Source organism: Gobio gobio (assembly GCF_949357685.1).
Source record: "Gobio gobio genome assembly, chromosome: 7".
Taxonomy (NCBI): domain Eukaryota; kingdom Metazoa; phylum Chordata; class Actinopteri; order Cypriniformes; family Gobionidae; genus Gobio; species Gobio gobio.
Window position 1 is genome coordinate 2,373,720 of NC_137103.1, and position 22,207 is coordinate 2,395,926.

At 42.3% G+C, this 22,207-nt stretch overlaps 1 protein-coding gene across 1 annotated transcript; it reads left to right on the top strand.

Moving 5' to 3' along the window:
- Positions 1-6,553: 6,553 nt before the first annotated feature.
- Positions 6,554-9,474, top strand: LOC307129190 (uncharacterized protein). The gene is made up of 2 exons (XM_079821404.1): positions 6,554-6,624; positions 7,863-9,474. Exon 2 carries the CDS (start codon positions 7,900-7,902, stop codon positions 9,001-9,003), a length of 1,104 nt encoding a protein of 367 aa, XP_079677530.1. The 5' UTR covers positions 6,554-6,624; positions 7,863-7,899; the 3' UTR covers positions 9,004-9,474.
- Positions 9,475-22,207: the final 12,733 nt, after the last annotated feature.

Genomic DNA, 22,207 nt, shown 5'->3' on the forward strand with positions numbered 1-22,207 from the left:
TAACGCAGAGTGTGGAATGAGCAGGCAAGGAAGCGGATCCAAGTGCAGGAACATTTAATGACAAAACTAGAACAGAAAACAAGGAACTCAGAATACCACATCAATACATACGTACAAGTTAAAGGGTAACTAAACCCTAAACCAACTTTTTTTAGTTAATGATTTGTAATACTTTGGCTTTGTTAATGCTGTTCATTGATTCGAGTAAATGTTTTGACATTTGAGTATAAAGTGTTTTAATTCTATAAAATATGGTGTAAAACCGCCAAAGTGCTGCCCTCTTAAGGTTGAACGGTGGCTACTGCAGTTGAATTTTCCTATTGGACGTTGTGGTACATCGTGACGTAGGATGGTACTTCCAACGGCTCACTATCCGTGCCCCTGGCACGAGCTCACCACGCCCTCAGAAATGTTTTCCCCAATCACATGATGAGAACGGCTTCACTCCGGCTACCACTGCCGCGGTAACGGACAACAATACTTTAACGTGCTGGCGTATATAGTCTAACTTATTTGAGGAAATCCATTTATAATAGGCTTTTAGGTCTGAACTTAAAGGTCCTGCGCTGCTTATTGATTAAGTTAATTTGAATGAAAATCGTATATGTATATCAGATATCTGATCTATTTTTAGTGGCATTCAGTGTAAGGATTTGACTGTTCATAGATTAGTTCAGTTCTCTTGCGCTGCTGCTTCACTAGCATCATCGGCATCGGGAGTTAACGCAGTTTGAGCCAGCGGCTTGCATTGATAAGGCTCTGGGTCTGTGTCTACAGACAATTCATCCTCCTCCACTTCAGGAGAAGGTAGGAGAATGACCGCTCTGTTGCAAAGCTGGTGTCACTCCAGTCATTCTCCATCTTTGCGACTCACGAGTCAGACAGCTGTCAATCAATCCGTCACAGCGGGTCTCAGGTGCACACCCTCCGCTCAGCCCCGCCCTCGGTTCGTCCCCTCTGTCTCCGCTGGGCTCTGCCCACTTTTCCAGCATTTTTAAAAATTTCCAGTGGGTGGAGTTAAGCTCTGAGCAGGGGTTTAGTTACCCTTTAAACAAGGCAACAAGGGGCCTGACAGATAGGAAACACCTGGAGAACTAAATCATCATGAAAAACTACAAAGCAAAACACAACTACAAACACACAACAGAAAAAAAACGTAAAAGTCCACCAACACACAGGGAAAATGTGACAGAAGATGCCGGATGCCATTCTTTGTGTTAAGCGGAAATGGAAGCGCTAGCTTAAGTTCTACCAGAAAGACTCCAATGCTACGCCGTTAACTTATAATCTGTCGTAGTCAATCACAGCTTGACATCAAATATAAAATGTCTGATCTTTCCCTCCTATTTCCCTGATGGTAGGTGTCATAGCGAAGTTCCCCTCCATCCTCCCCACCACTACCAGGTTGGTTCCCGTCCACTCATCCATTTTTTAATCTTAAATTCTATACAGACGCCGCACCTTCTGTCGGATAAGCTGTTTTTTACAATAACGAATGCTTCGCAAATGTTTGGCCTTCCGAATTGCTCAATTTACCTCATTATAATTCAGTCAAGAGCTTTGCTAGAATTATATTCAGTAATCGTAGGCCTGCTTGCTTTGGAATAATCAATGGGCAAAGAAAAATATTATGGTCTACTATGATAACGAGGCCACTGTGCATATCATCAATAAAGGGCGCACTTTAATTCCCTTTATTAATAGGTTTCTGAGACGTCTCATGTGGACAAGCATAACTCGCAATTTCACACTCCGCACCGCCTACATACTGGGTCTTGACAACAAAATTGCTGATTGTTTGTCTTGATTTAAATTTTAGAAATTCAAAAACCTGTGTCCGGACACTTCATGTCTGCATTGCCCACCTTTCAACCAGCCTGTTCTCGACTTAATGCCACTCTGAAAACTCTGAATTCAGCCTCCAGATTCAGGCAAGCTGGTCTAGCCAAATCCACATTAAAAATGTATGATTCTGCCTGGCTACAATTCCTTTCATTTTGCAGTTTGTTCAGTCCCTGTTTTGCCCGTTAACATTAAAATGGTGTGTGCATTCAACACCCATTGTCACCCATTGAAGCTGGAATAATGAGTGGATTAAGCTCGGCAAGAGAGGAATAACAAGGATGAAATTTTCTTGGCGAGGAGAATTGTATGTATCACAAACGGGTACAAAGGAGAAGACTGCTAACTAGAGACAAAACAAGAAGTTGGGAAAGTAAGACAAATTTTTGCGACTTATTTATTGACTTGTTAATAACAATTTGCTGTGGAATATGATCAGGTCCAGTCGGGTCTGTGTCTGCCCGGGTTCAGCTTTCATTTATGGAATTTCTCGGTTCTGGGTCCAACTTTTCAAATAATAGACGGGTCCGGGGACGGTTCTGTGCATCACATTTACGGGTCTTGTCAGGTTCGGGTACAAATTTTTGGACCCGTGAAGACCTCTAGTGTAGAGTGTGATTGTAGCAGCGTGAACCAGGCAATGGAGATTCAGAGTGTTGTATCTTACAGGTGAGGGTGGATCCAGAGAATAAAGAATGGTAACCAGGCTGACGGACTGAAGACGGGATGGGACGATCACAGGTAGGTAGAGAGGTAAGGAGTCTGTAGTTAGAGACAAGACCAGACAATGAGTGAATGGTGACTGGGTGAATATAAATAGTGAGTGTCTCTGATGAGGTGCAGGTGCAGCGAGTCAGTATTCTGGTATTTGTGAATGAGTGGCATTGTGAACGAGTGGGCGGGTTCTGGTGATTGTGAACGAGTGGGCGGATTCTGGTGATTGTGAACGAGTGGGCGGATTCTGGTGATTGTAAACGAGTGGGCGGGTTCTGGTGATTGTGAACGAGGTTCACCAGAACCCAGTGATTGTGAACGAGTGGGCGGGTTCTGGTGATTGTGAATGAGTGGGCGGGTTCTGGTGATTGTGAACGAGTGGGCGGATTCTGGTGATTGTAAACGAGTGGGCGGGTTCTGGTGATTGTGAACGAGAGGGCGGGTTCTGGTGATTGTAAACGAGTGGGCGGGTTCTGGTGATTGTAAACGAGTGGGCGGGTTCTGGTGATTGTGAACGAGTGGGCGGGTTCTGGTGATTGTAAACGAGTGGGTGGGTTCTGGTGATTGTGAACGAGTGGGCGGATTCTGGTGATTGTAAACGAGTGGGCGGGTTCTGGTGATTGTGAACGAGAGGGCGGGTTCTGGTGATTGTAAACGAGTGGGCGGGTTCTGGTGATTGTAAACGAGTGGGCGGGTTCTGGTGATTGTAAACGAGTGGGCGGGTTCTGGTGATTGTGAACGAATGGGCGGGTTCTGGTGATTGTGAACGAGTGGGCGGGTTCTGGTGATTGTAAACGAGTGGGCGGGTTCTGGTGATTGTGAACGAGTGGGCGGGTTCTGGTGATTGTAAACGAGTGGGCGGGTTCTGGTGATTGTGAACGAATGGGCGGGTTCTGGTGATTGTGAACGAGTGGGCGGATTCTGGTGATTGTAAACGAGTGGGCGGGTTCTGGTGATTGTGAACGAGTGGGCGGGTTCTGGTGATTGTGAACGAGTGGGCGGATTCTGGTGATTGTGAACGAGTGGGCGGGTTCTGGTGATTGTAAACGAATGGGCGGGTTCTGGTGATTGTAAACGAGTCGGTGGGTTCTGGTGATTGTAAACGAGTGGGCGGGTTCTGGTGATTGTGAACGAGAGGGCGGGTTCTGGTGATTGTAAACGAATGGGCGGGTTCTGGTGATTGTTAACGAGTGGGCGGGTTCTGGTGATTGTGAACGAGAGGGCGGGTTCTGGTGATTGTAAACGAGTGGGCGGGTTCTGGTGATTGTGAACGAGTGGGCGGGTTCTGGTGATTGTGAACGAATGGGCGGGTTCTGGTGATTGTGAACGAGTGGGCGGATTCTGGTGATTGTAAACGAGTGGGTGGGTTCTGGTGATTGTAAACGAGTGGGCGGGTTCTGGTGATTGTGAACGAATGGGCGGGTTCTGGTGATTGTGAACGAGTGGGCGGGTTCTGGTGATTGTGAACGAGTGGGTGGGTTCTGGTGATTGTAAACGAGTGGGCGGGTTCTGGTGATTGTGAACGAATGGGCGGGTTCTGGTGATTGTGAACGAGTGGGCGGGTTCTGGTGATTGTGAACGAGTGGGCGGGTTCTGGTGATTGTGAACGAGTGGGCGGGTTCTGGTGATTGTAAACGAGTGGGCGGGTTCTGGTGATTGTGAACGAATGGGCGGGTTCTGGTGATTGTAAACGAGTGGGCGGGTTCTGGTGATTGTGAACGAGTGGGCGGATTCTGGTGATTTTGAACGAGTGGGCGGGTTTTGGTGATTGTGAACGAGTGGGCGGATTCTGGTGATTGTAAACGAGTGGGCGGGTTCTAGTGATTGTGAACGAGTGGGCGGGTTCTGGTGATTGTGAACGAGAGGGCGGGTTCTGGTGATTGTTAACGAGATGGCGGGTTCTGGTGATTGTGAACGAGTGGGCGGGTTCTGGTGATTGTGAACGAGTGGGCGGGTTCTGGTGATTGTTAACGAGTGGGCGGGTTCTGTTGTTTGTGAACGAGTGGGCGGATTCTGGTGATTGTGAACGAGTGGGCGGGTTCTGGTGATTGTGAACGAGTGGGCGGGTTCTGGTGATTGTGAACGAGTGGGCGGGTTCTGGTGATTGTTAACGAGTGGGCGGGTTCTGGTGATTGTGAACGAGTGGGCGGATTCTGGTGATTGTTAACGAGTGGGCGGGTTCTGGTGATTGTGAACGAGTGGGCGGATTCTGGTGATTGTTAACGAGATGGCGGGTTCTGGTGATTGTGAACGAGTGGGCGGGTTCTGTTGTTTGTGAACGAGTGGGCGGGTTCTGGTGATTGTGAACGAGATGGCGGGTTCTGGTGATTGTGAACGAGTGGGCGGGTTCTGGTGATTGTTAACGAGATGGCGGGTTCTGGTGATTGTGAACGAGTGGGCGGGTTCTGTTGTTTGTGAACGAGTGGGCGGATTCTGGTGATTGTGAACGAGTGGGCGGGTTCTGGTGATTGTGAACGAGTGGGCGGGTTCTGGTGATTGTGAACGAGTGGGCGGGTTCTGGTGATTGTTAACGAGTGGGCGGGTTCTGGTGATTGTGAACGAGTGGGCGGATTCTGGTGATTGTTAACGAGTGGGCGGGTTCTGGTGATTGTGAACGAGTGGGCGGATTCTGGTGATTGTTAACGAGTGGGCGGGTTCTGGTGATTGTGAACGAGTGGGCGGGTTCTGGTGATTGTAAACGAGTGGGCGGGTTCTGGTGATTGTAAACGAGTGGGGTTCTGGTGATTGTGAACGAGATGGGTGGGTTCTGGTGATTTCTCACTGTCTTTGACATTTCATTTGATAGAGAGTCCGTCACCATATTTCTAAAGCAGTCAAAAAGTGTTCGAGAACATAAAGGTGGTCATTTCCGTGGTCATAGCTTGCACTAACACTCTTTTCAGTCCTCTTAATTCCATGGCTCATTTCCATGTAAGAAACTTTGGTGAGGGTCACAGGTGAGGCAAACTCTTATTTGGGCTGCTGTTGATCGAACCAGAGATCGAATGAGGATTTTCTAGTCAATTTATGCAGCTGGCATTAACACAGGCAAAATGATCAGTAAAACAAAACTGAAAAAGACAAAAATGACCATAAGGACATACAAGAGTTTAGAAAACTGTGATTTCCAGTTAATTTTATAATACAATGAGAGGTAAATTCACCCCTTCATAGTCACAGCTGTGCTAAAGAGACCAAATAAACACAAATGTAACAGTTATTTGTTCAGGGAAGAAGGAGGCGGGAACCGGCAAACGACAACTTTAATAAATAATAAACACAAACTGAAAGTAAATCAGACAGCCCTTCACAGACGGCTGCCACCACACATATACAAAACATAAACAAAACACGAGGTAAAGTCCAGGCCTGGTCATCTCTCGTCCTTCACTGTCATCGCTCCTCCTTTTATGCTTCCCTAGCTCCTCTGTAGTTCATCATTCTCTCTAAACCACTTATCCTCTGCAGGGATGATAGAGTCTATCCTTTCATTCATATCTATTCAAATTATGAACTTAGTTTCTAATCTTGATCAAACAGGAGAAATGACTATAAAGATGTACTTAACATCAGGAAAGGTCATGATTGTCTAAAATTATTTAAAAGACTATCAAAAGTCTATTTGGTCAAACGCTGCTATCTGCTAAAGTGCTGAGAAAGCAGTCGTCTTAGCCATTGTGTGAATTAAACTCATCTGTCCTTTCATTCAACAACAACAAATTCATCAGCAGCTAAAGATTATAGATGACAGATTTTTGGTTATACATGAATCGTGAAACAAAGAAAGCAAACAGATCAGATTCTTTAACTGGCTCAACGTAATCAGTAAGAACGTAAACATCATCAGTAATAATGAGAGAACAGTAAACAGCATATTTGTGTCATGGCATGAGTGAACACTTCCTCCTGGATGTTTCCATGGCCAACACTAGAGACACACAACAGGCTCGCCACACCCCGTTCATCATATAATAACCTGCGGTGTGTTCAGATCTGTGCAAACTGAAGAGTGTGTATGAGCCGTCTGCTTACACTGATCTGACACCAGGAGAAACTCTGAACATCAAGGTATGTGTGTCTCCATGCAATGACTTTGAGTTTTAGGTAACACTTTAGTTTTTATGGTCCATTTCTCACTGTGAACCAGATGCTTATTAGCATGTATAGGATATTGGCTGTTTATTAATACTTATAACGCACATATTAATACATTATTCTACATAACCATTGTCTACATCCCTTAATGCACACAATACTTGAATTTAAACACTATCTTCCTAAATATTAATAAGCAGTAAATTAAGAGTTTATTGAGGCAAAATATAGTTTGTTAATAGTGAGAATTGGACCCTAAACTAAAGTCTGGCTGCATTTTATATTGACAGTTTGCCATACGGTATTTACAGTGATATAAACACACATTTCAGTAAGTGTTTGTGCCTGTTATTGTTATTGATTTTAATATTTGTGCTGTTGTACCTTTAACTATCTTCATAATAGAACATGGCTTCTCATGCCTTATAAAGTAACTGCATGGAAATACAATAATTCCAGGTCCTGAACACATTTAGTTCTCTAAATTATTTCTGTTAGTGAAAGACCCTTACAGACGACTGTAAAAACCACTGTAAAACACAAACACTGACCAAACATATGACAAATTACTTTAATATTCATGGAATCCATATACTCTCTCTCTCTCTCTCTCTCTCTCTCTCTCTCTCTCTCTCTCTCTCTCTCACTCTCTCTCTCTCTCTGATGATTTTTAATATCCTTAAACATATCCTTATCCACTTAAGATTTTATTTAACATTGTCAGTTTGAGTTGTGCACTTATAAGTTTTGTGTAGTTTTGTGTACTGGGAAATACATGTTTATTACATTTGAATCTGAAATGGAACTGAATCTGAATAAAAGTGAATGTGTTGAATCTCAGCTCACTTACCAAAAAACACATTAAAGGTGCAGTGTGTGAATTTTAGTGGTGAGGTTGTGAATTGCAATCACTAAACGCTCACCCCTCCCTTTGGAAGCACATAGAGAAGCTACGGTGGCCCACAGGACAAAGATGTGGTTGTCTGAGACTGCAGAGAGTAGCTAGTGCTTTGTAGAGAAGTTTGTCCCTTTAGGGCTACTGTAAAAACATGACGGCACAAAATGGCGGCTTCACTGTAAGGGAGTTTTCATTTTGACATTTCTGTCAATAGATCCTCATAAATACTACACACTGCACCTTTAAATAAATTGTGTGTGTGTGTGTGTGTGTGTGTGTGTGTGTGTGTGTGTGTGTGTGTGTGTGTTCACAGTAAACTTCACAAAAAACAACAAAACATCTTCCTCATAATGGCGTCTGCATCAAGAAGAGCTGACATCACAGTTCTCTCCTGGAATATTAATGGCCTGAAAGCAAAACTTAAGAACCATAAAGCTGCACTACTGGAGATCTTTGACCAGTATGATATTGTGCTTCTGCAAGAGACTCACATTGGTCCAATGAAAGATGGGAAAGATGATGAAAAAGACTGGAATACCATCAATAAGGCCTTATCAGAGAAATATACCTTATATAAACTGAAAGTTCAGACTATGTGTATGACACGCATCATTAACGCCTTATCAGTGAAATATGCTTTATGTAAACTGGTAGAGAAGGAGGGAGGATGGAGGATGATGAGGAGGAGGAGGGAGGAGGAGAAGGTAGAGAAGAAGGGGAGAATGTATATGACATACTTCAGTTCAGACAGCAAAGGGGTTGCCATCCTTATCAATAAACCACACACACTTCTGAAAACTTCTTTTGAGGGTGGAGAATATGCTTGGGTTCATGTTCAGATTAACGATCAGAAGTACACGTTTGTAAGTGTGTACAACCATAGAAAATATCCTGATCAGATCTGTAATCTCATGTTGAAGATTTTCAACAGCTTCTGGACAGATGGGTCAGATGCTTTTAAATGCAGGCTTGTGATTGGTGGAGACTTCAACACAACACTTGACCCTGAACGGGACGCAAACAAAGAAATCAAAGGACATTCTGCACGAAGAGAAAAACTGAAGGAGTTCATGAGTATAGTGAAGCTGTCAGATGTCTGGAGAGAAAAGCATAAAAGTGATCCAAAGCCTACATACACACGCATAGATAAGACGACACTAAAGAAGAAACCTAAGAACGAACTACAGAACGAACCAAAGAGTGAACTAGAGAGAGAACCAGAGAGTGAACCAAAGAACAAACCAAAGAGTGAACTAGAGAGTGAACCAGTGAGTGAACCAAAGAACGAACCAGAGAACGAACCAAAGAACGAACCAACAATGTCCAGATTAGACTATGTGTTCATGTTGGAGACAGATGTGAGATATGTCAGAAGTTGTGAAATACGCAGTGAAATAACTCTGTCCGATCATTCCCCCGTGAGCCTTACTCTGAACTATCCTAAAACTGATTAAACAATATTAAAGGTTGAAATAGAAACTCTGAACCGTCAGAAGAGTGATTAGCACAAGAGTATTTATATGAAACTGTGCGAGTGAATAGTTTATATTTATACGTTTATATGTCTGCCACTACATCAGAGCACATTTGAGTCATTTTAAGATATTATACAGAATTACTGGGGTTTAAATGTAAAGTTTATTAAACAGTTTTTAAGGGTTTGTGTAGGTTTGTTTCATTAATTTAATAAGCAAAGGCACTTTAATAAACGATTAATGAAGCTTATTTAGAAACTTGAGCTGGTTCTCATTCATTCTCTGAAAAGTGTCTGCTAATGAATCCAATGAAATAATATAATCACTTTATAATCAATAATCAACAATAATTACTATCTGAAGTGTGTATAAATTTATTTAATGTTTTAGTTCAAAATGTTGTGCACGTTATTCACTATCTTCACATTAAACTGTGATGTCATATAAATCACTTCATATCGTCAGAGCTGTTTCTTTATCATCTTATGTTGAGACACTAAATATAAGAGTAGAAGACGAGAAAGGGGAACATCAGCCCTTCTGCAGTCAAAACTACTGTCAACCTTTAATCAACATCACTTCCTGTTCTGGCTCCTCCTCTTCCCTTTTGCATTGGAACTGAACGGGAGTGGTAGGTTTCATTTGACTTCTGATTATCTTATTTAATCTTTATTTTAAGTATTGCTTTTTATCTATATCTTCACTCAAATTCATGTGAATAATGTAATTTTACTAGCCTGTGTGATTATTGTTTTACCCATGTTTGTCTTCTATCTCAATATGTGTAAGCGAGCACATGGTGAACACAGGGGCGTTTGACTCTGAAGTGGCTGCTCGTTTGTTCTTCTGTATTTGTGTCACATGTCTGTTGCACATGTGGTGTTTTGATTTATTTCTGTGCCATGTGCGTTCTTGTCCTCAGTCTTGACCCCACCCCTCGTTACCTTATTATTGGATTAATTTTTCCCTCCTGTTGTTCCCTGATTACCTGCTTGTTTGTCCCCTATTTAACCTCCTTGCGTTTTCAGTCTGGTGCTGGTTCGTTGTCTTCGTTTATGTTGGTGTCTCGTCCTGCTCCTTGTTCCTGACCCCGGTGTGTGTCTTTATTATGTTTGATTTTCCCTCTTGAGGGTATTTGTTTAGTAGTTCTGTTCATTTAAAGGGGTGATGAATTGAGAAATCATATTTCCCTTGAGCCTTTGATATATAAAAGTTCATCGTGATATAAGAATATCCTGTACGTTTCAGAGCTGAAGATGTCCTTTTTAGTCAAAGAAAAGCTTTTATTGACACCAGGCCCAGAAAACGAGAGCTTGCAGAATATGTCGACCACTGACGTAGTAGGACGCAGAAGCACCGCCTCAAGCACCGCCCACCGACTCGTGGAGCTAAACGGGTCGCGCTACCGAGCAATAAACATGCCGGTTCCAGCTCACGTGTGTAAGACATTGCATTTGTTCACTTCATTTCACCGCAGAATCGATTGTAAACAAGACACAGGTCAAGACTGGATCTGCACACATATTGGCCCTCATTTATCAAAAGTGCGTAAACCAAATTTTTAGTGTACACCTGGCGTACACGCAAAACCACGGTGACTTTGAGATTTATCAATATGGACGTTGGCGTACGGCACGCTCAAATCCTACGCCAGCTCAGGAGGTGGTGTACGCACGTTTTGAGTTAGTGCGAAAATGCGCAGAAAAACAATTCCTAACACCACAAAACGCACTGACAAAGATATGCTATATTATGACCCACTGTGAAAACAACAACAACAACAACAACATAGTAATTACTGCATAAACTTCAGTGTTTATTTTTGTGCAACATGGACTTCAATGTTTAATTTGTGTGACTTTACCAAAGCATTTGATTTGTATGCATATGTATTCCTCCAGTTGCGAGCCTGTGCGCTTTACCTGACGTTTCAGGGTTAGGCCCGGCAGCTGCGCACGGACTGGGACTGAAAATAATTCAGACTGACAAAATAATTGTAATGATACGATGAAGGCAGGATTCAAATGCAAGTAAAATGTCTTTATTTAAGACGACAACACAGACGAAGACGGCAGGCGAGCTGGTAGTCCAGAGCAGAGACACTCAGTAGCACAGAGACGCTGCAGGCAGCCCAGATCTCCGACGCGAGAAGGCAGACGGTGAAGGAAACGATGACGGACAGGCAGGACACAGGCAACGGCAGGAACAAACACAGGAACACGGGGAACATCCAACAGCGCTCCGACAAAGACAAGGTGAACACAGGGAGACTAAATAGTGTGTGCTGACGAGCTGCAGCATAATTACATTCGGCAGGTGACAGACGATGGGACAAAAACGTGCACGGATGCATCTTATCGTCTGAAGAAGAGCGTTGAGATAGAACTGCGCCTACCCCCACCTCTGACGCATCGACCTCTACCACAAACTGACGTGAGGGATCAGGGGCAACCAGGATGGGAGCCGAAACGAAGCGACTTTTGAGGTTAGCAAATACAGCCTCAGCTGTATTTGACCACCTGAACGCCGTTCTGGGAGAGGTCAAGGCGGTCAGAGGCGTGGCTAGCTGGCTGAAGCTGCGAATGAAACGCCGATAGAAGTTGGCAAACCCCAGAAACCTCTGTAGGGCCTTACGGGAATCTGGACTTGGCCAATCTACCACAGCCTTAACTTTGTCAGGGTCCATACGCATTCCCTCAGACGAGACGATGTACCCTAGGAAAGGAACCGACTGTGCATGAAAAGCGCATTTCTCCACCTTGACAAAAAGCCCATTCTCTCGCAACCTCTGAAGCACTCGCCTGACGTGTTGAATGTGTTCCTGGAGAGACGAAGAAAAAATCAATATGTCATCCAGGTAAACATATATGAACTGGTCAACAAAGTCTCTCAACACATCATTGACGAGTGCTTGTAAAACTGCTGGGGAGTTGGACAGCCTGAATCGCATCACCAAATATTCAAAATGGCCCCTGGGGGTGTTAAAAGCCGTTTTCCATTCATCCCCCTTCCTGATGCGAACCAAATGATAAGCGTTACGTAAGTCCAATTTTGTGAAGATGGATGCTCCCTGCAACCTCTCGAAAGCTGAAGACATCAGCGGCAAAGGATATGTATTCTTCACCGTGATGTTGTTCAGCCCTCGGTAGTCAATGCAAGGTCGCAGAGATCCGTCCTTCTTCCCCACAAAAAAGAACCCCGCCCCCGCTGGAGAAGAGGAAGGGCGGATGAATCCGGAGGCTAGAGAATCAGAAATATATTTCTCCATGGCCTCCATGGAACAGAAAGAGAGTAAAGCTTGCCTCTAGGCGGAGACTTACCTGGGAGTAAATCAATAGCACAGTCGTAGGGACGATGCGGAGGAAGAGAAGCAGCACGGGACTTACTGAACACTTCCTTCAGGTCGAGATACTCCGAGGGCACGTTAGACAAATCCACTGCCTCACTCTGGAAAACAGAATGGGACACAGACGAACAAGCAGATACAAGACAAGACTCATAACATTTAGTGCTCCAGGATGATACAGAGTTGTGTCCCCAGTCAACCCTGGGGACCCTTCTTTACCATCTTCCGTGTGTCCATGGCGTAAAATGAGGGCGTGGGGGAGGCAGAGACTTGAATATATAGGGGCGTGTTATTCTAATGATGATCGTTTTCAGCCGCGGCATTTATCAAGGGCAGGTATTGCGTACGCCTGGATTTCAGAGGTGCGCGCAGCTTCATAAATCTAGGGGGGCACCCTAGAGGAGAACTGACACCCCGACTGAGTCTAGTTTCTCCCCAGGTTTATTTTTCTCCATTATGTTCCTGATGGGGTTTTGGTTTCCTTGCCACTGTTGCCTCTGGCTTGGTGTGCTCAGTTGGGGACACTAAACTTCAACTAAATATCCAAATAAATCTAATTAGTAAACTAAATTAACCATATAAACTAAACTGATCTAAAGCCCACATTGTCACTGTATGATAATTGAAATGAGCAGAGGACCTCCTGTTTAACACTGTGAAGCTGCTAAAGACAATCTGCATTGTAAAAAGCACTATATAAATAAGGTTGACTTGACTTGAGCCAATAAATGCTCCTCTGCCACCATCTACTGGTTATAGTGGTAATTCATGTGTTATAGTGGTAATTCAAACCAAGCAATTGCAAGACAACGACAGGTTAAGAATAAAATGCAACTACAAAATGTGTGAGCGCCCCTTTGATAGTCAATGCAGTAAAGTGCAATGACACTGTTATTGGGAACCAGGGCTGGACTGGTAATCTGGCATACCGGGCATTTTCCCGGTGGGCCGACGCACTTTGGGGCCGATACAAGGTTATTTATTTATTTATTTATTTGCCACGGACTGGCCCATCATGCAGGGACAGCGGCCCATTGGTTTGTCTTCTGGATTGACAGGCCAAAGCTAGAGAGACCTTCTCTCCTCCATAGACTGTGTCCATATTAGGCGCTGTTTAAATATTTGGGCGCATGAAACTGCAAAAGGCGAATATCCGCGCAACAGCGCTGCCGCTGACGAACGTGCGCTGCGTTTCTGCTGCTCTATGAAGTGATAAACCGGCACTTTGACTCCGAATGTTGTTTTATACAATCGTGTGATATGGGAACATTAAAGGTTCTGTAGTGAATCAGCTGAAAACAGCCGCGACCGTGTAAATACATCACGAGGTAAATTGGAAAACAGCAATACACACAACTACAACCTTGTCACTCTAGCACAACCAAATTCAATAGTTTATTATTATTTATTTATTTATTTTCGAAACCATATACCTATGGTAATGAGGAGCATAATTTTACCTGTGACTACCATGCCCATACAGTTAAATGAAACTGACCTACAGTTAAACTCAGTTAAAATGTCATTCACTCTTAAAAAAAAGGTTCTATATGGCACCAAAAATGGTTCTTGGCTCGTAATCATAGGGGAACCTTTTTTAGTGCTATATAGCACCAATTTTGGTGCTTCAGTGGTTCTTCACCGGTTCTTCAGAGGTTCTTCACCGGTTCTTTGACTAAGGTGCTATATAGCACCTCTGAAGAACCGCTGAAGAACCACTGAAGCACCAAAATTGGTGCTATATAGCACTAAAAAAGGTTCCCCTATCATTATGAGCCAAGAACCATTTTTGGTGCCATATAGAACCTTTTTTTTTTAGAGTGTAGAGTAATTAAATTATAATTCAACAAAACAGCTTTAAAGCCTGGATCCCATGCATTAAAGGGATAGTTCACCCAAAAATGAAATTTCTGTCATCATTTACTCACCCTCAAGTTGTTCCAAACCTGTATGAGTTTCTTTGTTCTGCTCAACACAAAAGAAGATATTTTGAAGAATGTTTGTAACAAAGCAGATGGAGCAACTATTGACTACCATAGTAGGAAAAAAAATATTATGGTAGTCAATAGTTGCTCTATCTGCTTTGTTACAAACATTCTTCAAAATATCTTCTTTTATGTTTCATGGAAGAGAGAAAGTCATACAGATTTGGAACGACATGAGAGTGAGTAAATGATGACAGATTTTAAAAGCAGTAAATTCACTTTAATGTATCCTAGCTCAAAACCAGTGGTTTACTGTCAAGTGCATTTCTGTGTGACAAAAGTGCAATATTACGTTTGTTATCTGCATTTGTAGTAAATTCGATAATATCCATCATTAGTTGTCCCTGTCCTAGATTTATTTATTTATTCCAATTTAAGGCCCTAACCCCAGTTAAAACATTCAAGAGGGACTCATGGGCCCGATTTGCCAAGGCCGAATTTTAGCCCCAGTCCAGCCCTGTCGGGAACCCCCTTAAGGGGGCCCCTCTCAGTAGTCGCTGACAGCAGGCAGCCAACCACGCGATCTCTGCTGCGGCAAAATACAAAACCTTCTCGGCAGTCATCATGAAGCGGAATTATGCTTCAGGAAGCAAGAAAAGAAAAGAGAGAAAGGAGGAGGAGGATAAGAAAAAACAAGATAGTGGTAAGTGATAAATGACACTGGATAAAATAGATCTACTTGTCTTGTACAAAAATGGTGTAATTTTGCAGCAGGTAGCTGGCTAGCAAAAATATGTTTATGTTAGCTAACTTACCTGCCTGACAAATGCTGCTTGTAACGAACAGTTAGAGCAACTTTTTTTTCGAACGGACGGAATATGGTTACATTCTGTAATATGTTTTTTAACGGGATAAGGAAGACGCAGATCTGTTCCAGAATCACTGTTTATCGTATTTAATGATATGACATTGCCATAGCTTTGTATGAACTGATGACAATCTGCATTGTTAAAAACGCTATATAAATAAAGTTGACTTGACTTGAATTTGAAAAAGGTTTTGATGAAAGGGGCATAGCATGCTATACTAACTAGTATTTATGCTATGCATAAATAACCTGGAATAGTTCATATAGCAGTCTATATTAACTATCATTATAAACATTATTTAACCAGAAAGGTATTTTTTCATAGCTTATCTTAATGTGCTAGTGTCGGGATATATACAGTAGTGACAGTTTATGCAAATATGACCTTATTTTTATAAGTTACCAATGGATCTTGAACAGTTACTCTATTCTGTGTGGCAATTTTTACACTGTTATGTTTGACAACCCACATGTTTTACTGGTACTGTTTATTAACTATTTAACAAGGTATTATAGTCATCTGTTGCAACTTTATTATGTGCACCATGTCCATTTTGCTTGGGGCCCCCAAATTCCTTCAAACGGCCCTGGTATGGATAGTAGAAACATTGATTGGCTATTGGCTGCTCACCATGGCCAAAGAGCAAATTGCTCAAAAGGTTATGTGGAATATGAAAGCTTGATTAAAACGCACCTCAAAGTCTGCAAAAGCCAGGAGAAATGAAATGCATAATGGTGACCATGTTAGATGTTTCTATCACTTATTACAGTTTATATTTTTGTCTTGTAATAATTTCATAATTACTTTATCATCTTTCATGTCAGAGCCACCACAGGACCCACTAGAACAAGTCAAAGTGAAATAGAAGAATATTCTAGTAAATGGTCATCTTTACTGCTGTCCCCAGTCTCTTATAAAAGACCCTGTTAAACTACTGTTCATCTGTTTATAACAGAAACAAAGAAAAACACTGAACAAAAAAAGGTCCTGCAACAAAAGATTATTATTCTTACCACATTGGCAGATCATTTTACTTGTTTTAAGAAAAAACTCACTTCAATTTGATTTTTTCCCCAGAAAACAAGACATAATATCTTATGTAATTTGACTTATTTAGTAAAAGCATCTTGATTTAAGATTTAGATATTTAGACTGGAAACAAGTAAGAAAAGCATGTTTGCAGTGTTGTTATATTTTTTCTTCTAAAGACTCTTCTTTAGCTAAATCTAAATACAGATCATCTATTTCGTTTCTAAGGAATCTGTCCTTAGAGTCCTGGGGCTTCATCCTAACATTAAATATGCCTCCAGGTCTAACAGTACGAGACTAAGACCATAAACACTGCAAATAATACATTTCGTATTGTCTGTGTTTAAAGTTATTATAATCCATCTACCTTCACCAGAATAAATCTAATGTTTCAATGTATGTAGGGAAACAGCGACCCCTGCTGAAGGGCTTGATCCATGACAGAAACATACAGAATCAGCCCATTGAGATTTCTCAAACTCTGAGACACAAGAGTGTGTTGAAAACATTATTTGAGCTTTCTGTGTTTCATAAAAAGAACAAGTGCCTTCCGTTTATCAATATCCCTTAACCCTCTGACAGGCAGCACCTCAGGAAACACAGTCTTTAGACTCTTGTAGGAGGCACCAGAAATAATTTACCATCCAATTCTGTTATCATTATCATAGTTGAGTCTGTTGTGGGTCACATGACTTGGTTCACAGAAAGCTTGTTTTGTCAGTTTGACCTAAAGCCAACTCGTCCACAGTACAAATCTGGTTCCAGAGCCGGGGCTCTTAGGGAAAGATCCTTACAGACCCTCCTGGCCTCAGGCTCCCTCTCAATCTCTGTATTTTGAGTTAAACAATTGTGCAAATGTTAATATTCACATGTAAATCTGATATTATTATGCTTGGTTGACTACATCTTTGCATAGGTGTTTTCTTGCTGGGTTTCACAGGCTGAGATCAAGACACTGTTTTCTTTTTAATCAACTCAAAACTTTACAACACTCTTCCAGCTTCTCTCTATATCCAGACACAGGCAGTCTCATCTCATTAACAGCTTTTCTCCTTCACTCACAATTCCACCGCTTAGGAACCTGTTAACTGTAGTCCAGGACCGGGCGGCCATCTTGGTTTGTAGTCCCCAAGGCTGAAACCACACATATCCCTTCCCCCAAATGATGCCACAATTCTTACAGACCCTTTCACAATCACGTCAGTGAACCTCCGGCTATCCACAGAGCAGCGTATCTGCATCTTACCCTCGCACCGGAGACTTCTCAGTGCAGTAACAACCTGAAATACGAAAGATATAAGTTAAGAGATATAACTTTCACATATTTACACAGTTGATAACGTTATTGATTATGTCCGCTCTGTCAAGATTTTAGTTCATTTTACATCATACCATTTTAGACTGAACTGATGAAATATATATATAAATATGTAAGAAATAGAAAATACAAAACATTTGATGTTATTCCCTCTATGATTTATGTGGTTTATTTCATTTTACACTTTTTTTTTTTTTTTTTTACTATGGGAAAAATAACATGGACATTTTATATTATAGTCAACTTTATATCAAGTATTCTCATGTTACATGGCAAATTTCACATCCATTAATGCAAGTGTTCTGAAACATCTGTTTATTTGACAAATGCTGACAAATACATCTAACCAACATTATTTGCAATAAAGACAGCAAACACTGGGTAAGAGTCACTGTGTGAAGCAGAGAGATCGTCAACTCCTGCCCGACTCCAATTGTTAGTTTGAGATCTCCGAATGAATCATGAGGTATGAAATCAACATTTGTAAACATACGAGGGAAATGATTGAATAGATAGCACCAGATATCAGATTGAACCAGATAGCACATTTAGCCTCAAATGCTACATTGTCTTTTACCATAGGTTATTCTCTACAAAATAAGCCGTTAAAATTCTATTCTATAAAATATTTTTTGTTTGTTTATTAGCACAGACAACATATACTGTAATATTTATCCCTTTCAGCAGTGTTTCATGTAATGTCAGGGATGTAAATGACACTGGGATATTGCCTTTATACCACTGTATATGGGGATGGGGAGACTTTAGATCTGGGTAGGCGGAAATTACATAATAAAAAGGTAATATTCCTCCCTTCAGATCCATCTGAATAAATCTTGCACACATGATACAGACAAGACTCTTTTATTTTCCAGTATTTGCTGCCATCTAGTGGAAACAGCCCAAACAGCCTGAGATATACGCTTTAAAAAATGAATTTATAACCAAAAAATCAAAAAGCGCCTCTTTTTGGGGGGTTATTACAGCTCAGACAACAAATACTTACATGTTTATCACTTTTAGCAATGTTTTATGTAACTTCAAAGGGTTTCCTGTCAAATGACACCAAAATATGTATTTAGAGACCACTGTATGTGTGTATGGGAACAAATCCAGGCGGAAATCCCTGGAAATGGTCCCAGAGATTAATTTGGTTTTATTTGATAAATCTGAAGTGCCATATGCAAAGAAGGCATTCTTCAGTTCCCAGATATCATGAAATAATACACTTACAGAGTCAGCCTATAGACCCGCGATCAGGCAAAGGCATGTCGTGGACCTCCTGTTCCTATTCATGTCAAGCACAGCATTCAAGAGCCAAAACAGCACATGGAGTGTGAGCCTGAAGACTGACGACTCTCTGAAGTGGACACCAGACATTTGGATGTCGCATCTACGATCACTGGATTATTGTTCTGTGTCTTCCAGTTATTGCACACTGGGAGAAAACATGACATTTTGATTGAACTGAGGGCTGCACATGGTGTGGAGAAGATAAACTAGCTGTGTGTTTAGAGTGGTTTAAGATCGCTGGCTTTGCTCCATTTGCTGTATCCGTCAACACTGGACCTGACACAGTCCACTATTTCTGTACTGAAGCAAAAGCTCTTATTTTAGTGGTGTAGTGCGACTGATAACTGGCTATAACTGGCACTGTCATTGTGTTAAACACAGGCATCCTGTACACACAAGTTAAAGCAAAATGTTATTTGTCCCAAAACAAACGCCATCTTCAGAACCTGTGGAGGACACCTCAAGCAATCATCTGGAAGAGTGTGAGGTATCACATGATTTGTGTCAGTGTCCACTGGGAAAAGAGTTAAGATCTGTAACACACATCCACACATGCCAGACAAGCTTCACCACCGTTTGAGCACAGAGAGTTTGAATACCTGAAGATACACTTCTGGAACAAGTGATGGCAATGAAGTTTAACTTAACCATCTCTTTCACATTTTCATTCTTTAAATATGAATACAGTTTTAATCTTGTTTATTGTTTGACAGGTGGAAGAGGTGAAGAAACTGTGGCATGAACTCATCAGGGTACAAAATGGATCGCATTCTCCTACTTTGCACAGAAATAATGATCCGTAGTATATCATGTCATGGCTGCACATTCCCAATATAGTGATTTAGGATTTTGCCTGAGGACTGGCTACTCATGGAAATACTGTATAAGATATGAGGGAATACTACACCTGCTGAAAACATCTAATGCTTATGAAGGGAGGGTCACAGGAAGTCTTCCATGGCGGATCAAGGCAAAGGGAACTCCTGAAGTAAACGGCATCCCTTTAGAGGATCAGCTGAAGCTCTTTGAGAAACTGCACGAGGGAAATATCAAGGATGAGAAAGACGTGCTAAGGAGGATTGAGCTTGTTCCTGAACTTGCTGGCTGTCGATCGACTACATTGAAACGAGTGGTGTAAACCAGTGGTTCTCTAGTCTTGTGTAGCCAGAGCTTCAGTCTGACGGCAGAAGGTTTGGACTCTACCGCAGCTTTCATTGGTCGAGGACCACCCAAGATGTAACGCCACCAATCACAGTTTTGTTCCGTGTCATGTTTAGGGGCGTGACAATGTAAAGTCAATGTCCCTGCAATAACAGACCACCGTGCATCTATAAATTATTAATTCCTGAACGTTGTGCAAGTTTACTGAAACAATGGAGCCGCGAACCTCACATACTTTTGAAAATCCAGCGTTTAGTGGATCCTGGTAAGCGCTCAGTGTCTGACACCAGTGTCAGTGTCTTCCTCCACGAGGGAGTTTGGAGTCGAGGTTTCCAGGCGGACCGTTGAAGAACGCAACACACACGTCTCGCTGAACATCCTGTAGACTTCACCCAATCAGATGACGACTTCTAAACTCCTGAAGTGTTTCCAGTTAAGTGTGCCGTATGCATCAGACGTTCAGCCAGCGGGCCGTGACTTCTGAGGCTGAGACTAGAGGTTCTCAAACTGGCCACCAGATGGCGCTAGAGGGGCCGCACAGAACTTCTAAAATCTAGATAATACATTTTTAAAAAATAGTATTAGAGTTAATACCTAGTTAACTGAGGTTCGGGAGTGGGGCCACACCTCAACCAATCACCTGACTTCTCAAAACCTTATATCGGGCCGCCCCTTACAGTACTGGTTCTCTCGTTCTCTCGAACCTTCCCTTCCCCTCCCTCTCTCCGTCCGTCTCATCCGTTCAGTCTTTGCCATCCCCTGTTCTCTTCCCTTCCAGGTTGTATCAGGGGGTCCTAATCTCTCAGTCTACATTTAACTGAGATGATGCCTCACTCTGAGTCTCCCGGCCACCAACACCAGACGCCCAGATCAGCCTGACTGTCATCCCCTTCTCTCTCCCCCTTCATCCTCTCCCTATTCATCCCTAACTTCTTCAATAAATAACTCTCCAACATTCATGGTTGTGACATGGTCCTTGGTCATGAACTGTATTTAAAACAGGATTGTCAACCCTTAAACTATGATGTACATGAAATTAGAAATATAAAAAAATAATAAAGTAATATGAATAATACGCAGCACACTACACTAAAACATCCCTTACTAATGCACAGAACGGTTAGCCATGCACACGCTGATGAATCCTAAGACTATATACATGGATACGTTTTTAGATAGAGGACGCAGTGTCTCAGCTGGTGAGGTTAATGGAGAAGAGCCTAGCGTGACAAAAACGAAACTGTGTACATTTGAGGACTCAAATATGGCTGTAAGGAATACAGTGACGCAGACCACAGATTCTGTTGAAGCGCTGAGACCATTGTGTCTGTATCTGTTTTGGTGTCTTTGGTGCCTTTGACAGATTATGAGAAGGCCATTGAACCTGAAGATTGTGTCATGTGTCCTCGCCTACGTAACTCTGAGATTTTGACCAACCTAAAAAATGACCTAAATAGGTCACCGTGGGCCGAGCAAACTCGCATTTCGCCATGTTGACGGTGAGCTGAGCCTCAAACGCTTAAACAGAGACCAAGTTCGGGACTTATGTTCCTCCCATGAATCGATATACACTACCAAATCCCAAACTGCCAGCATTCCTGGAATATCTTTCAATTGAAAAGCGTTCGGAGTTGGTTAATTTAATTCAGGAATACTCGTCTTTGTTTTCCAATGTACCTACTCAGACTCGCATTGTACAACATGACATTGATATGGGTGATTTTCCTCCAACACGTCAGCGTTTTTACTGAGAGAAAAAAGAAAACAACCGGATTCAGAGGCTCTGGGTATTCCGTCCCTTTCCAGTTGGTCTGTTGGTAAAGAAAAAGGACATCTATATTTTGTACGGATTATAGAAAATTAAATGCAATTACTAAACCAGACTTGTTTCCACTCTGACATATTGAAGATTGTGTGGATCAAGTGGGCACGGTGAAACATTTGAGTAAGTTTGACTTGTTAAAAGGATATTGGCAGGTCCTGTTGACCTTCAGATGGCGAATATTCATATAACGTTATGAGTTTTGGTTTGCGAAACGCACCGGCCACATTCCAGCGGCTAATGAATCGTGTTGTAGCTGGGCTTGAGGGGTGTGCGGTTTACCTGGATGATTTCGTAGTGTATAGCGACTCCTGGGAGGAGCATCTGTCCTGAACTTGGTCTCTGTTTAAGCGTTTGAAGGAGGTTCAGCTCACTGGGAACATGGAGAAATGCGAGTTCGCTCGGGCCTATTTAGGTAAG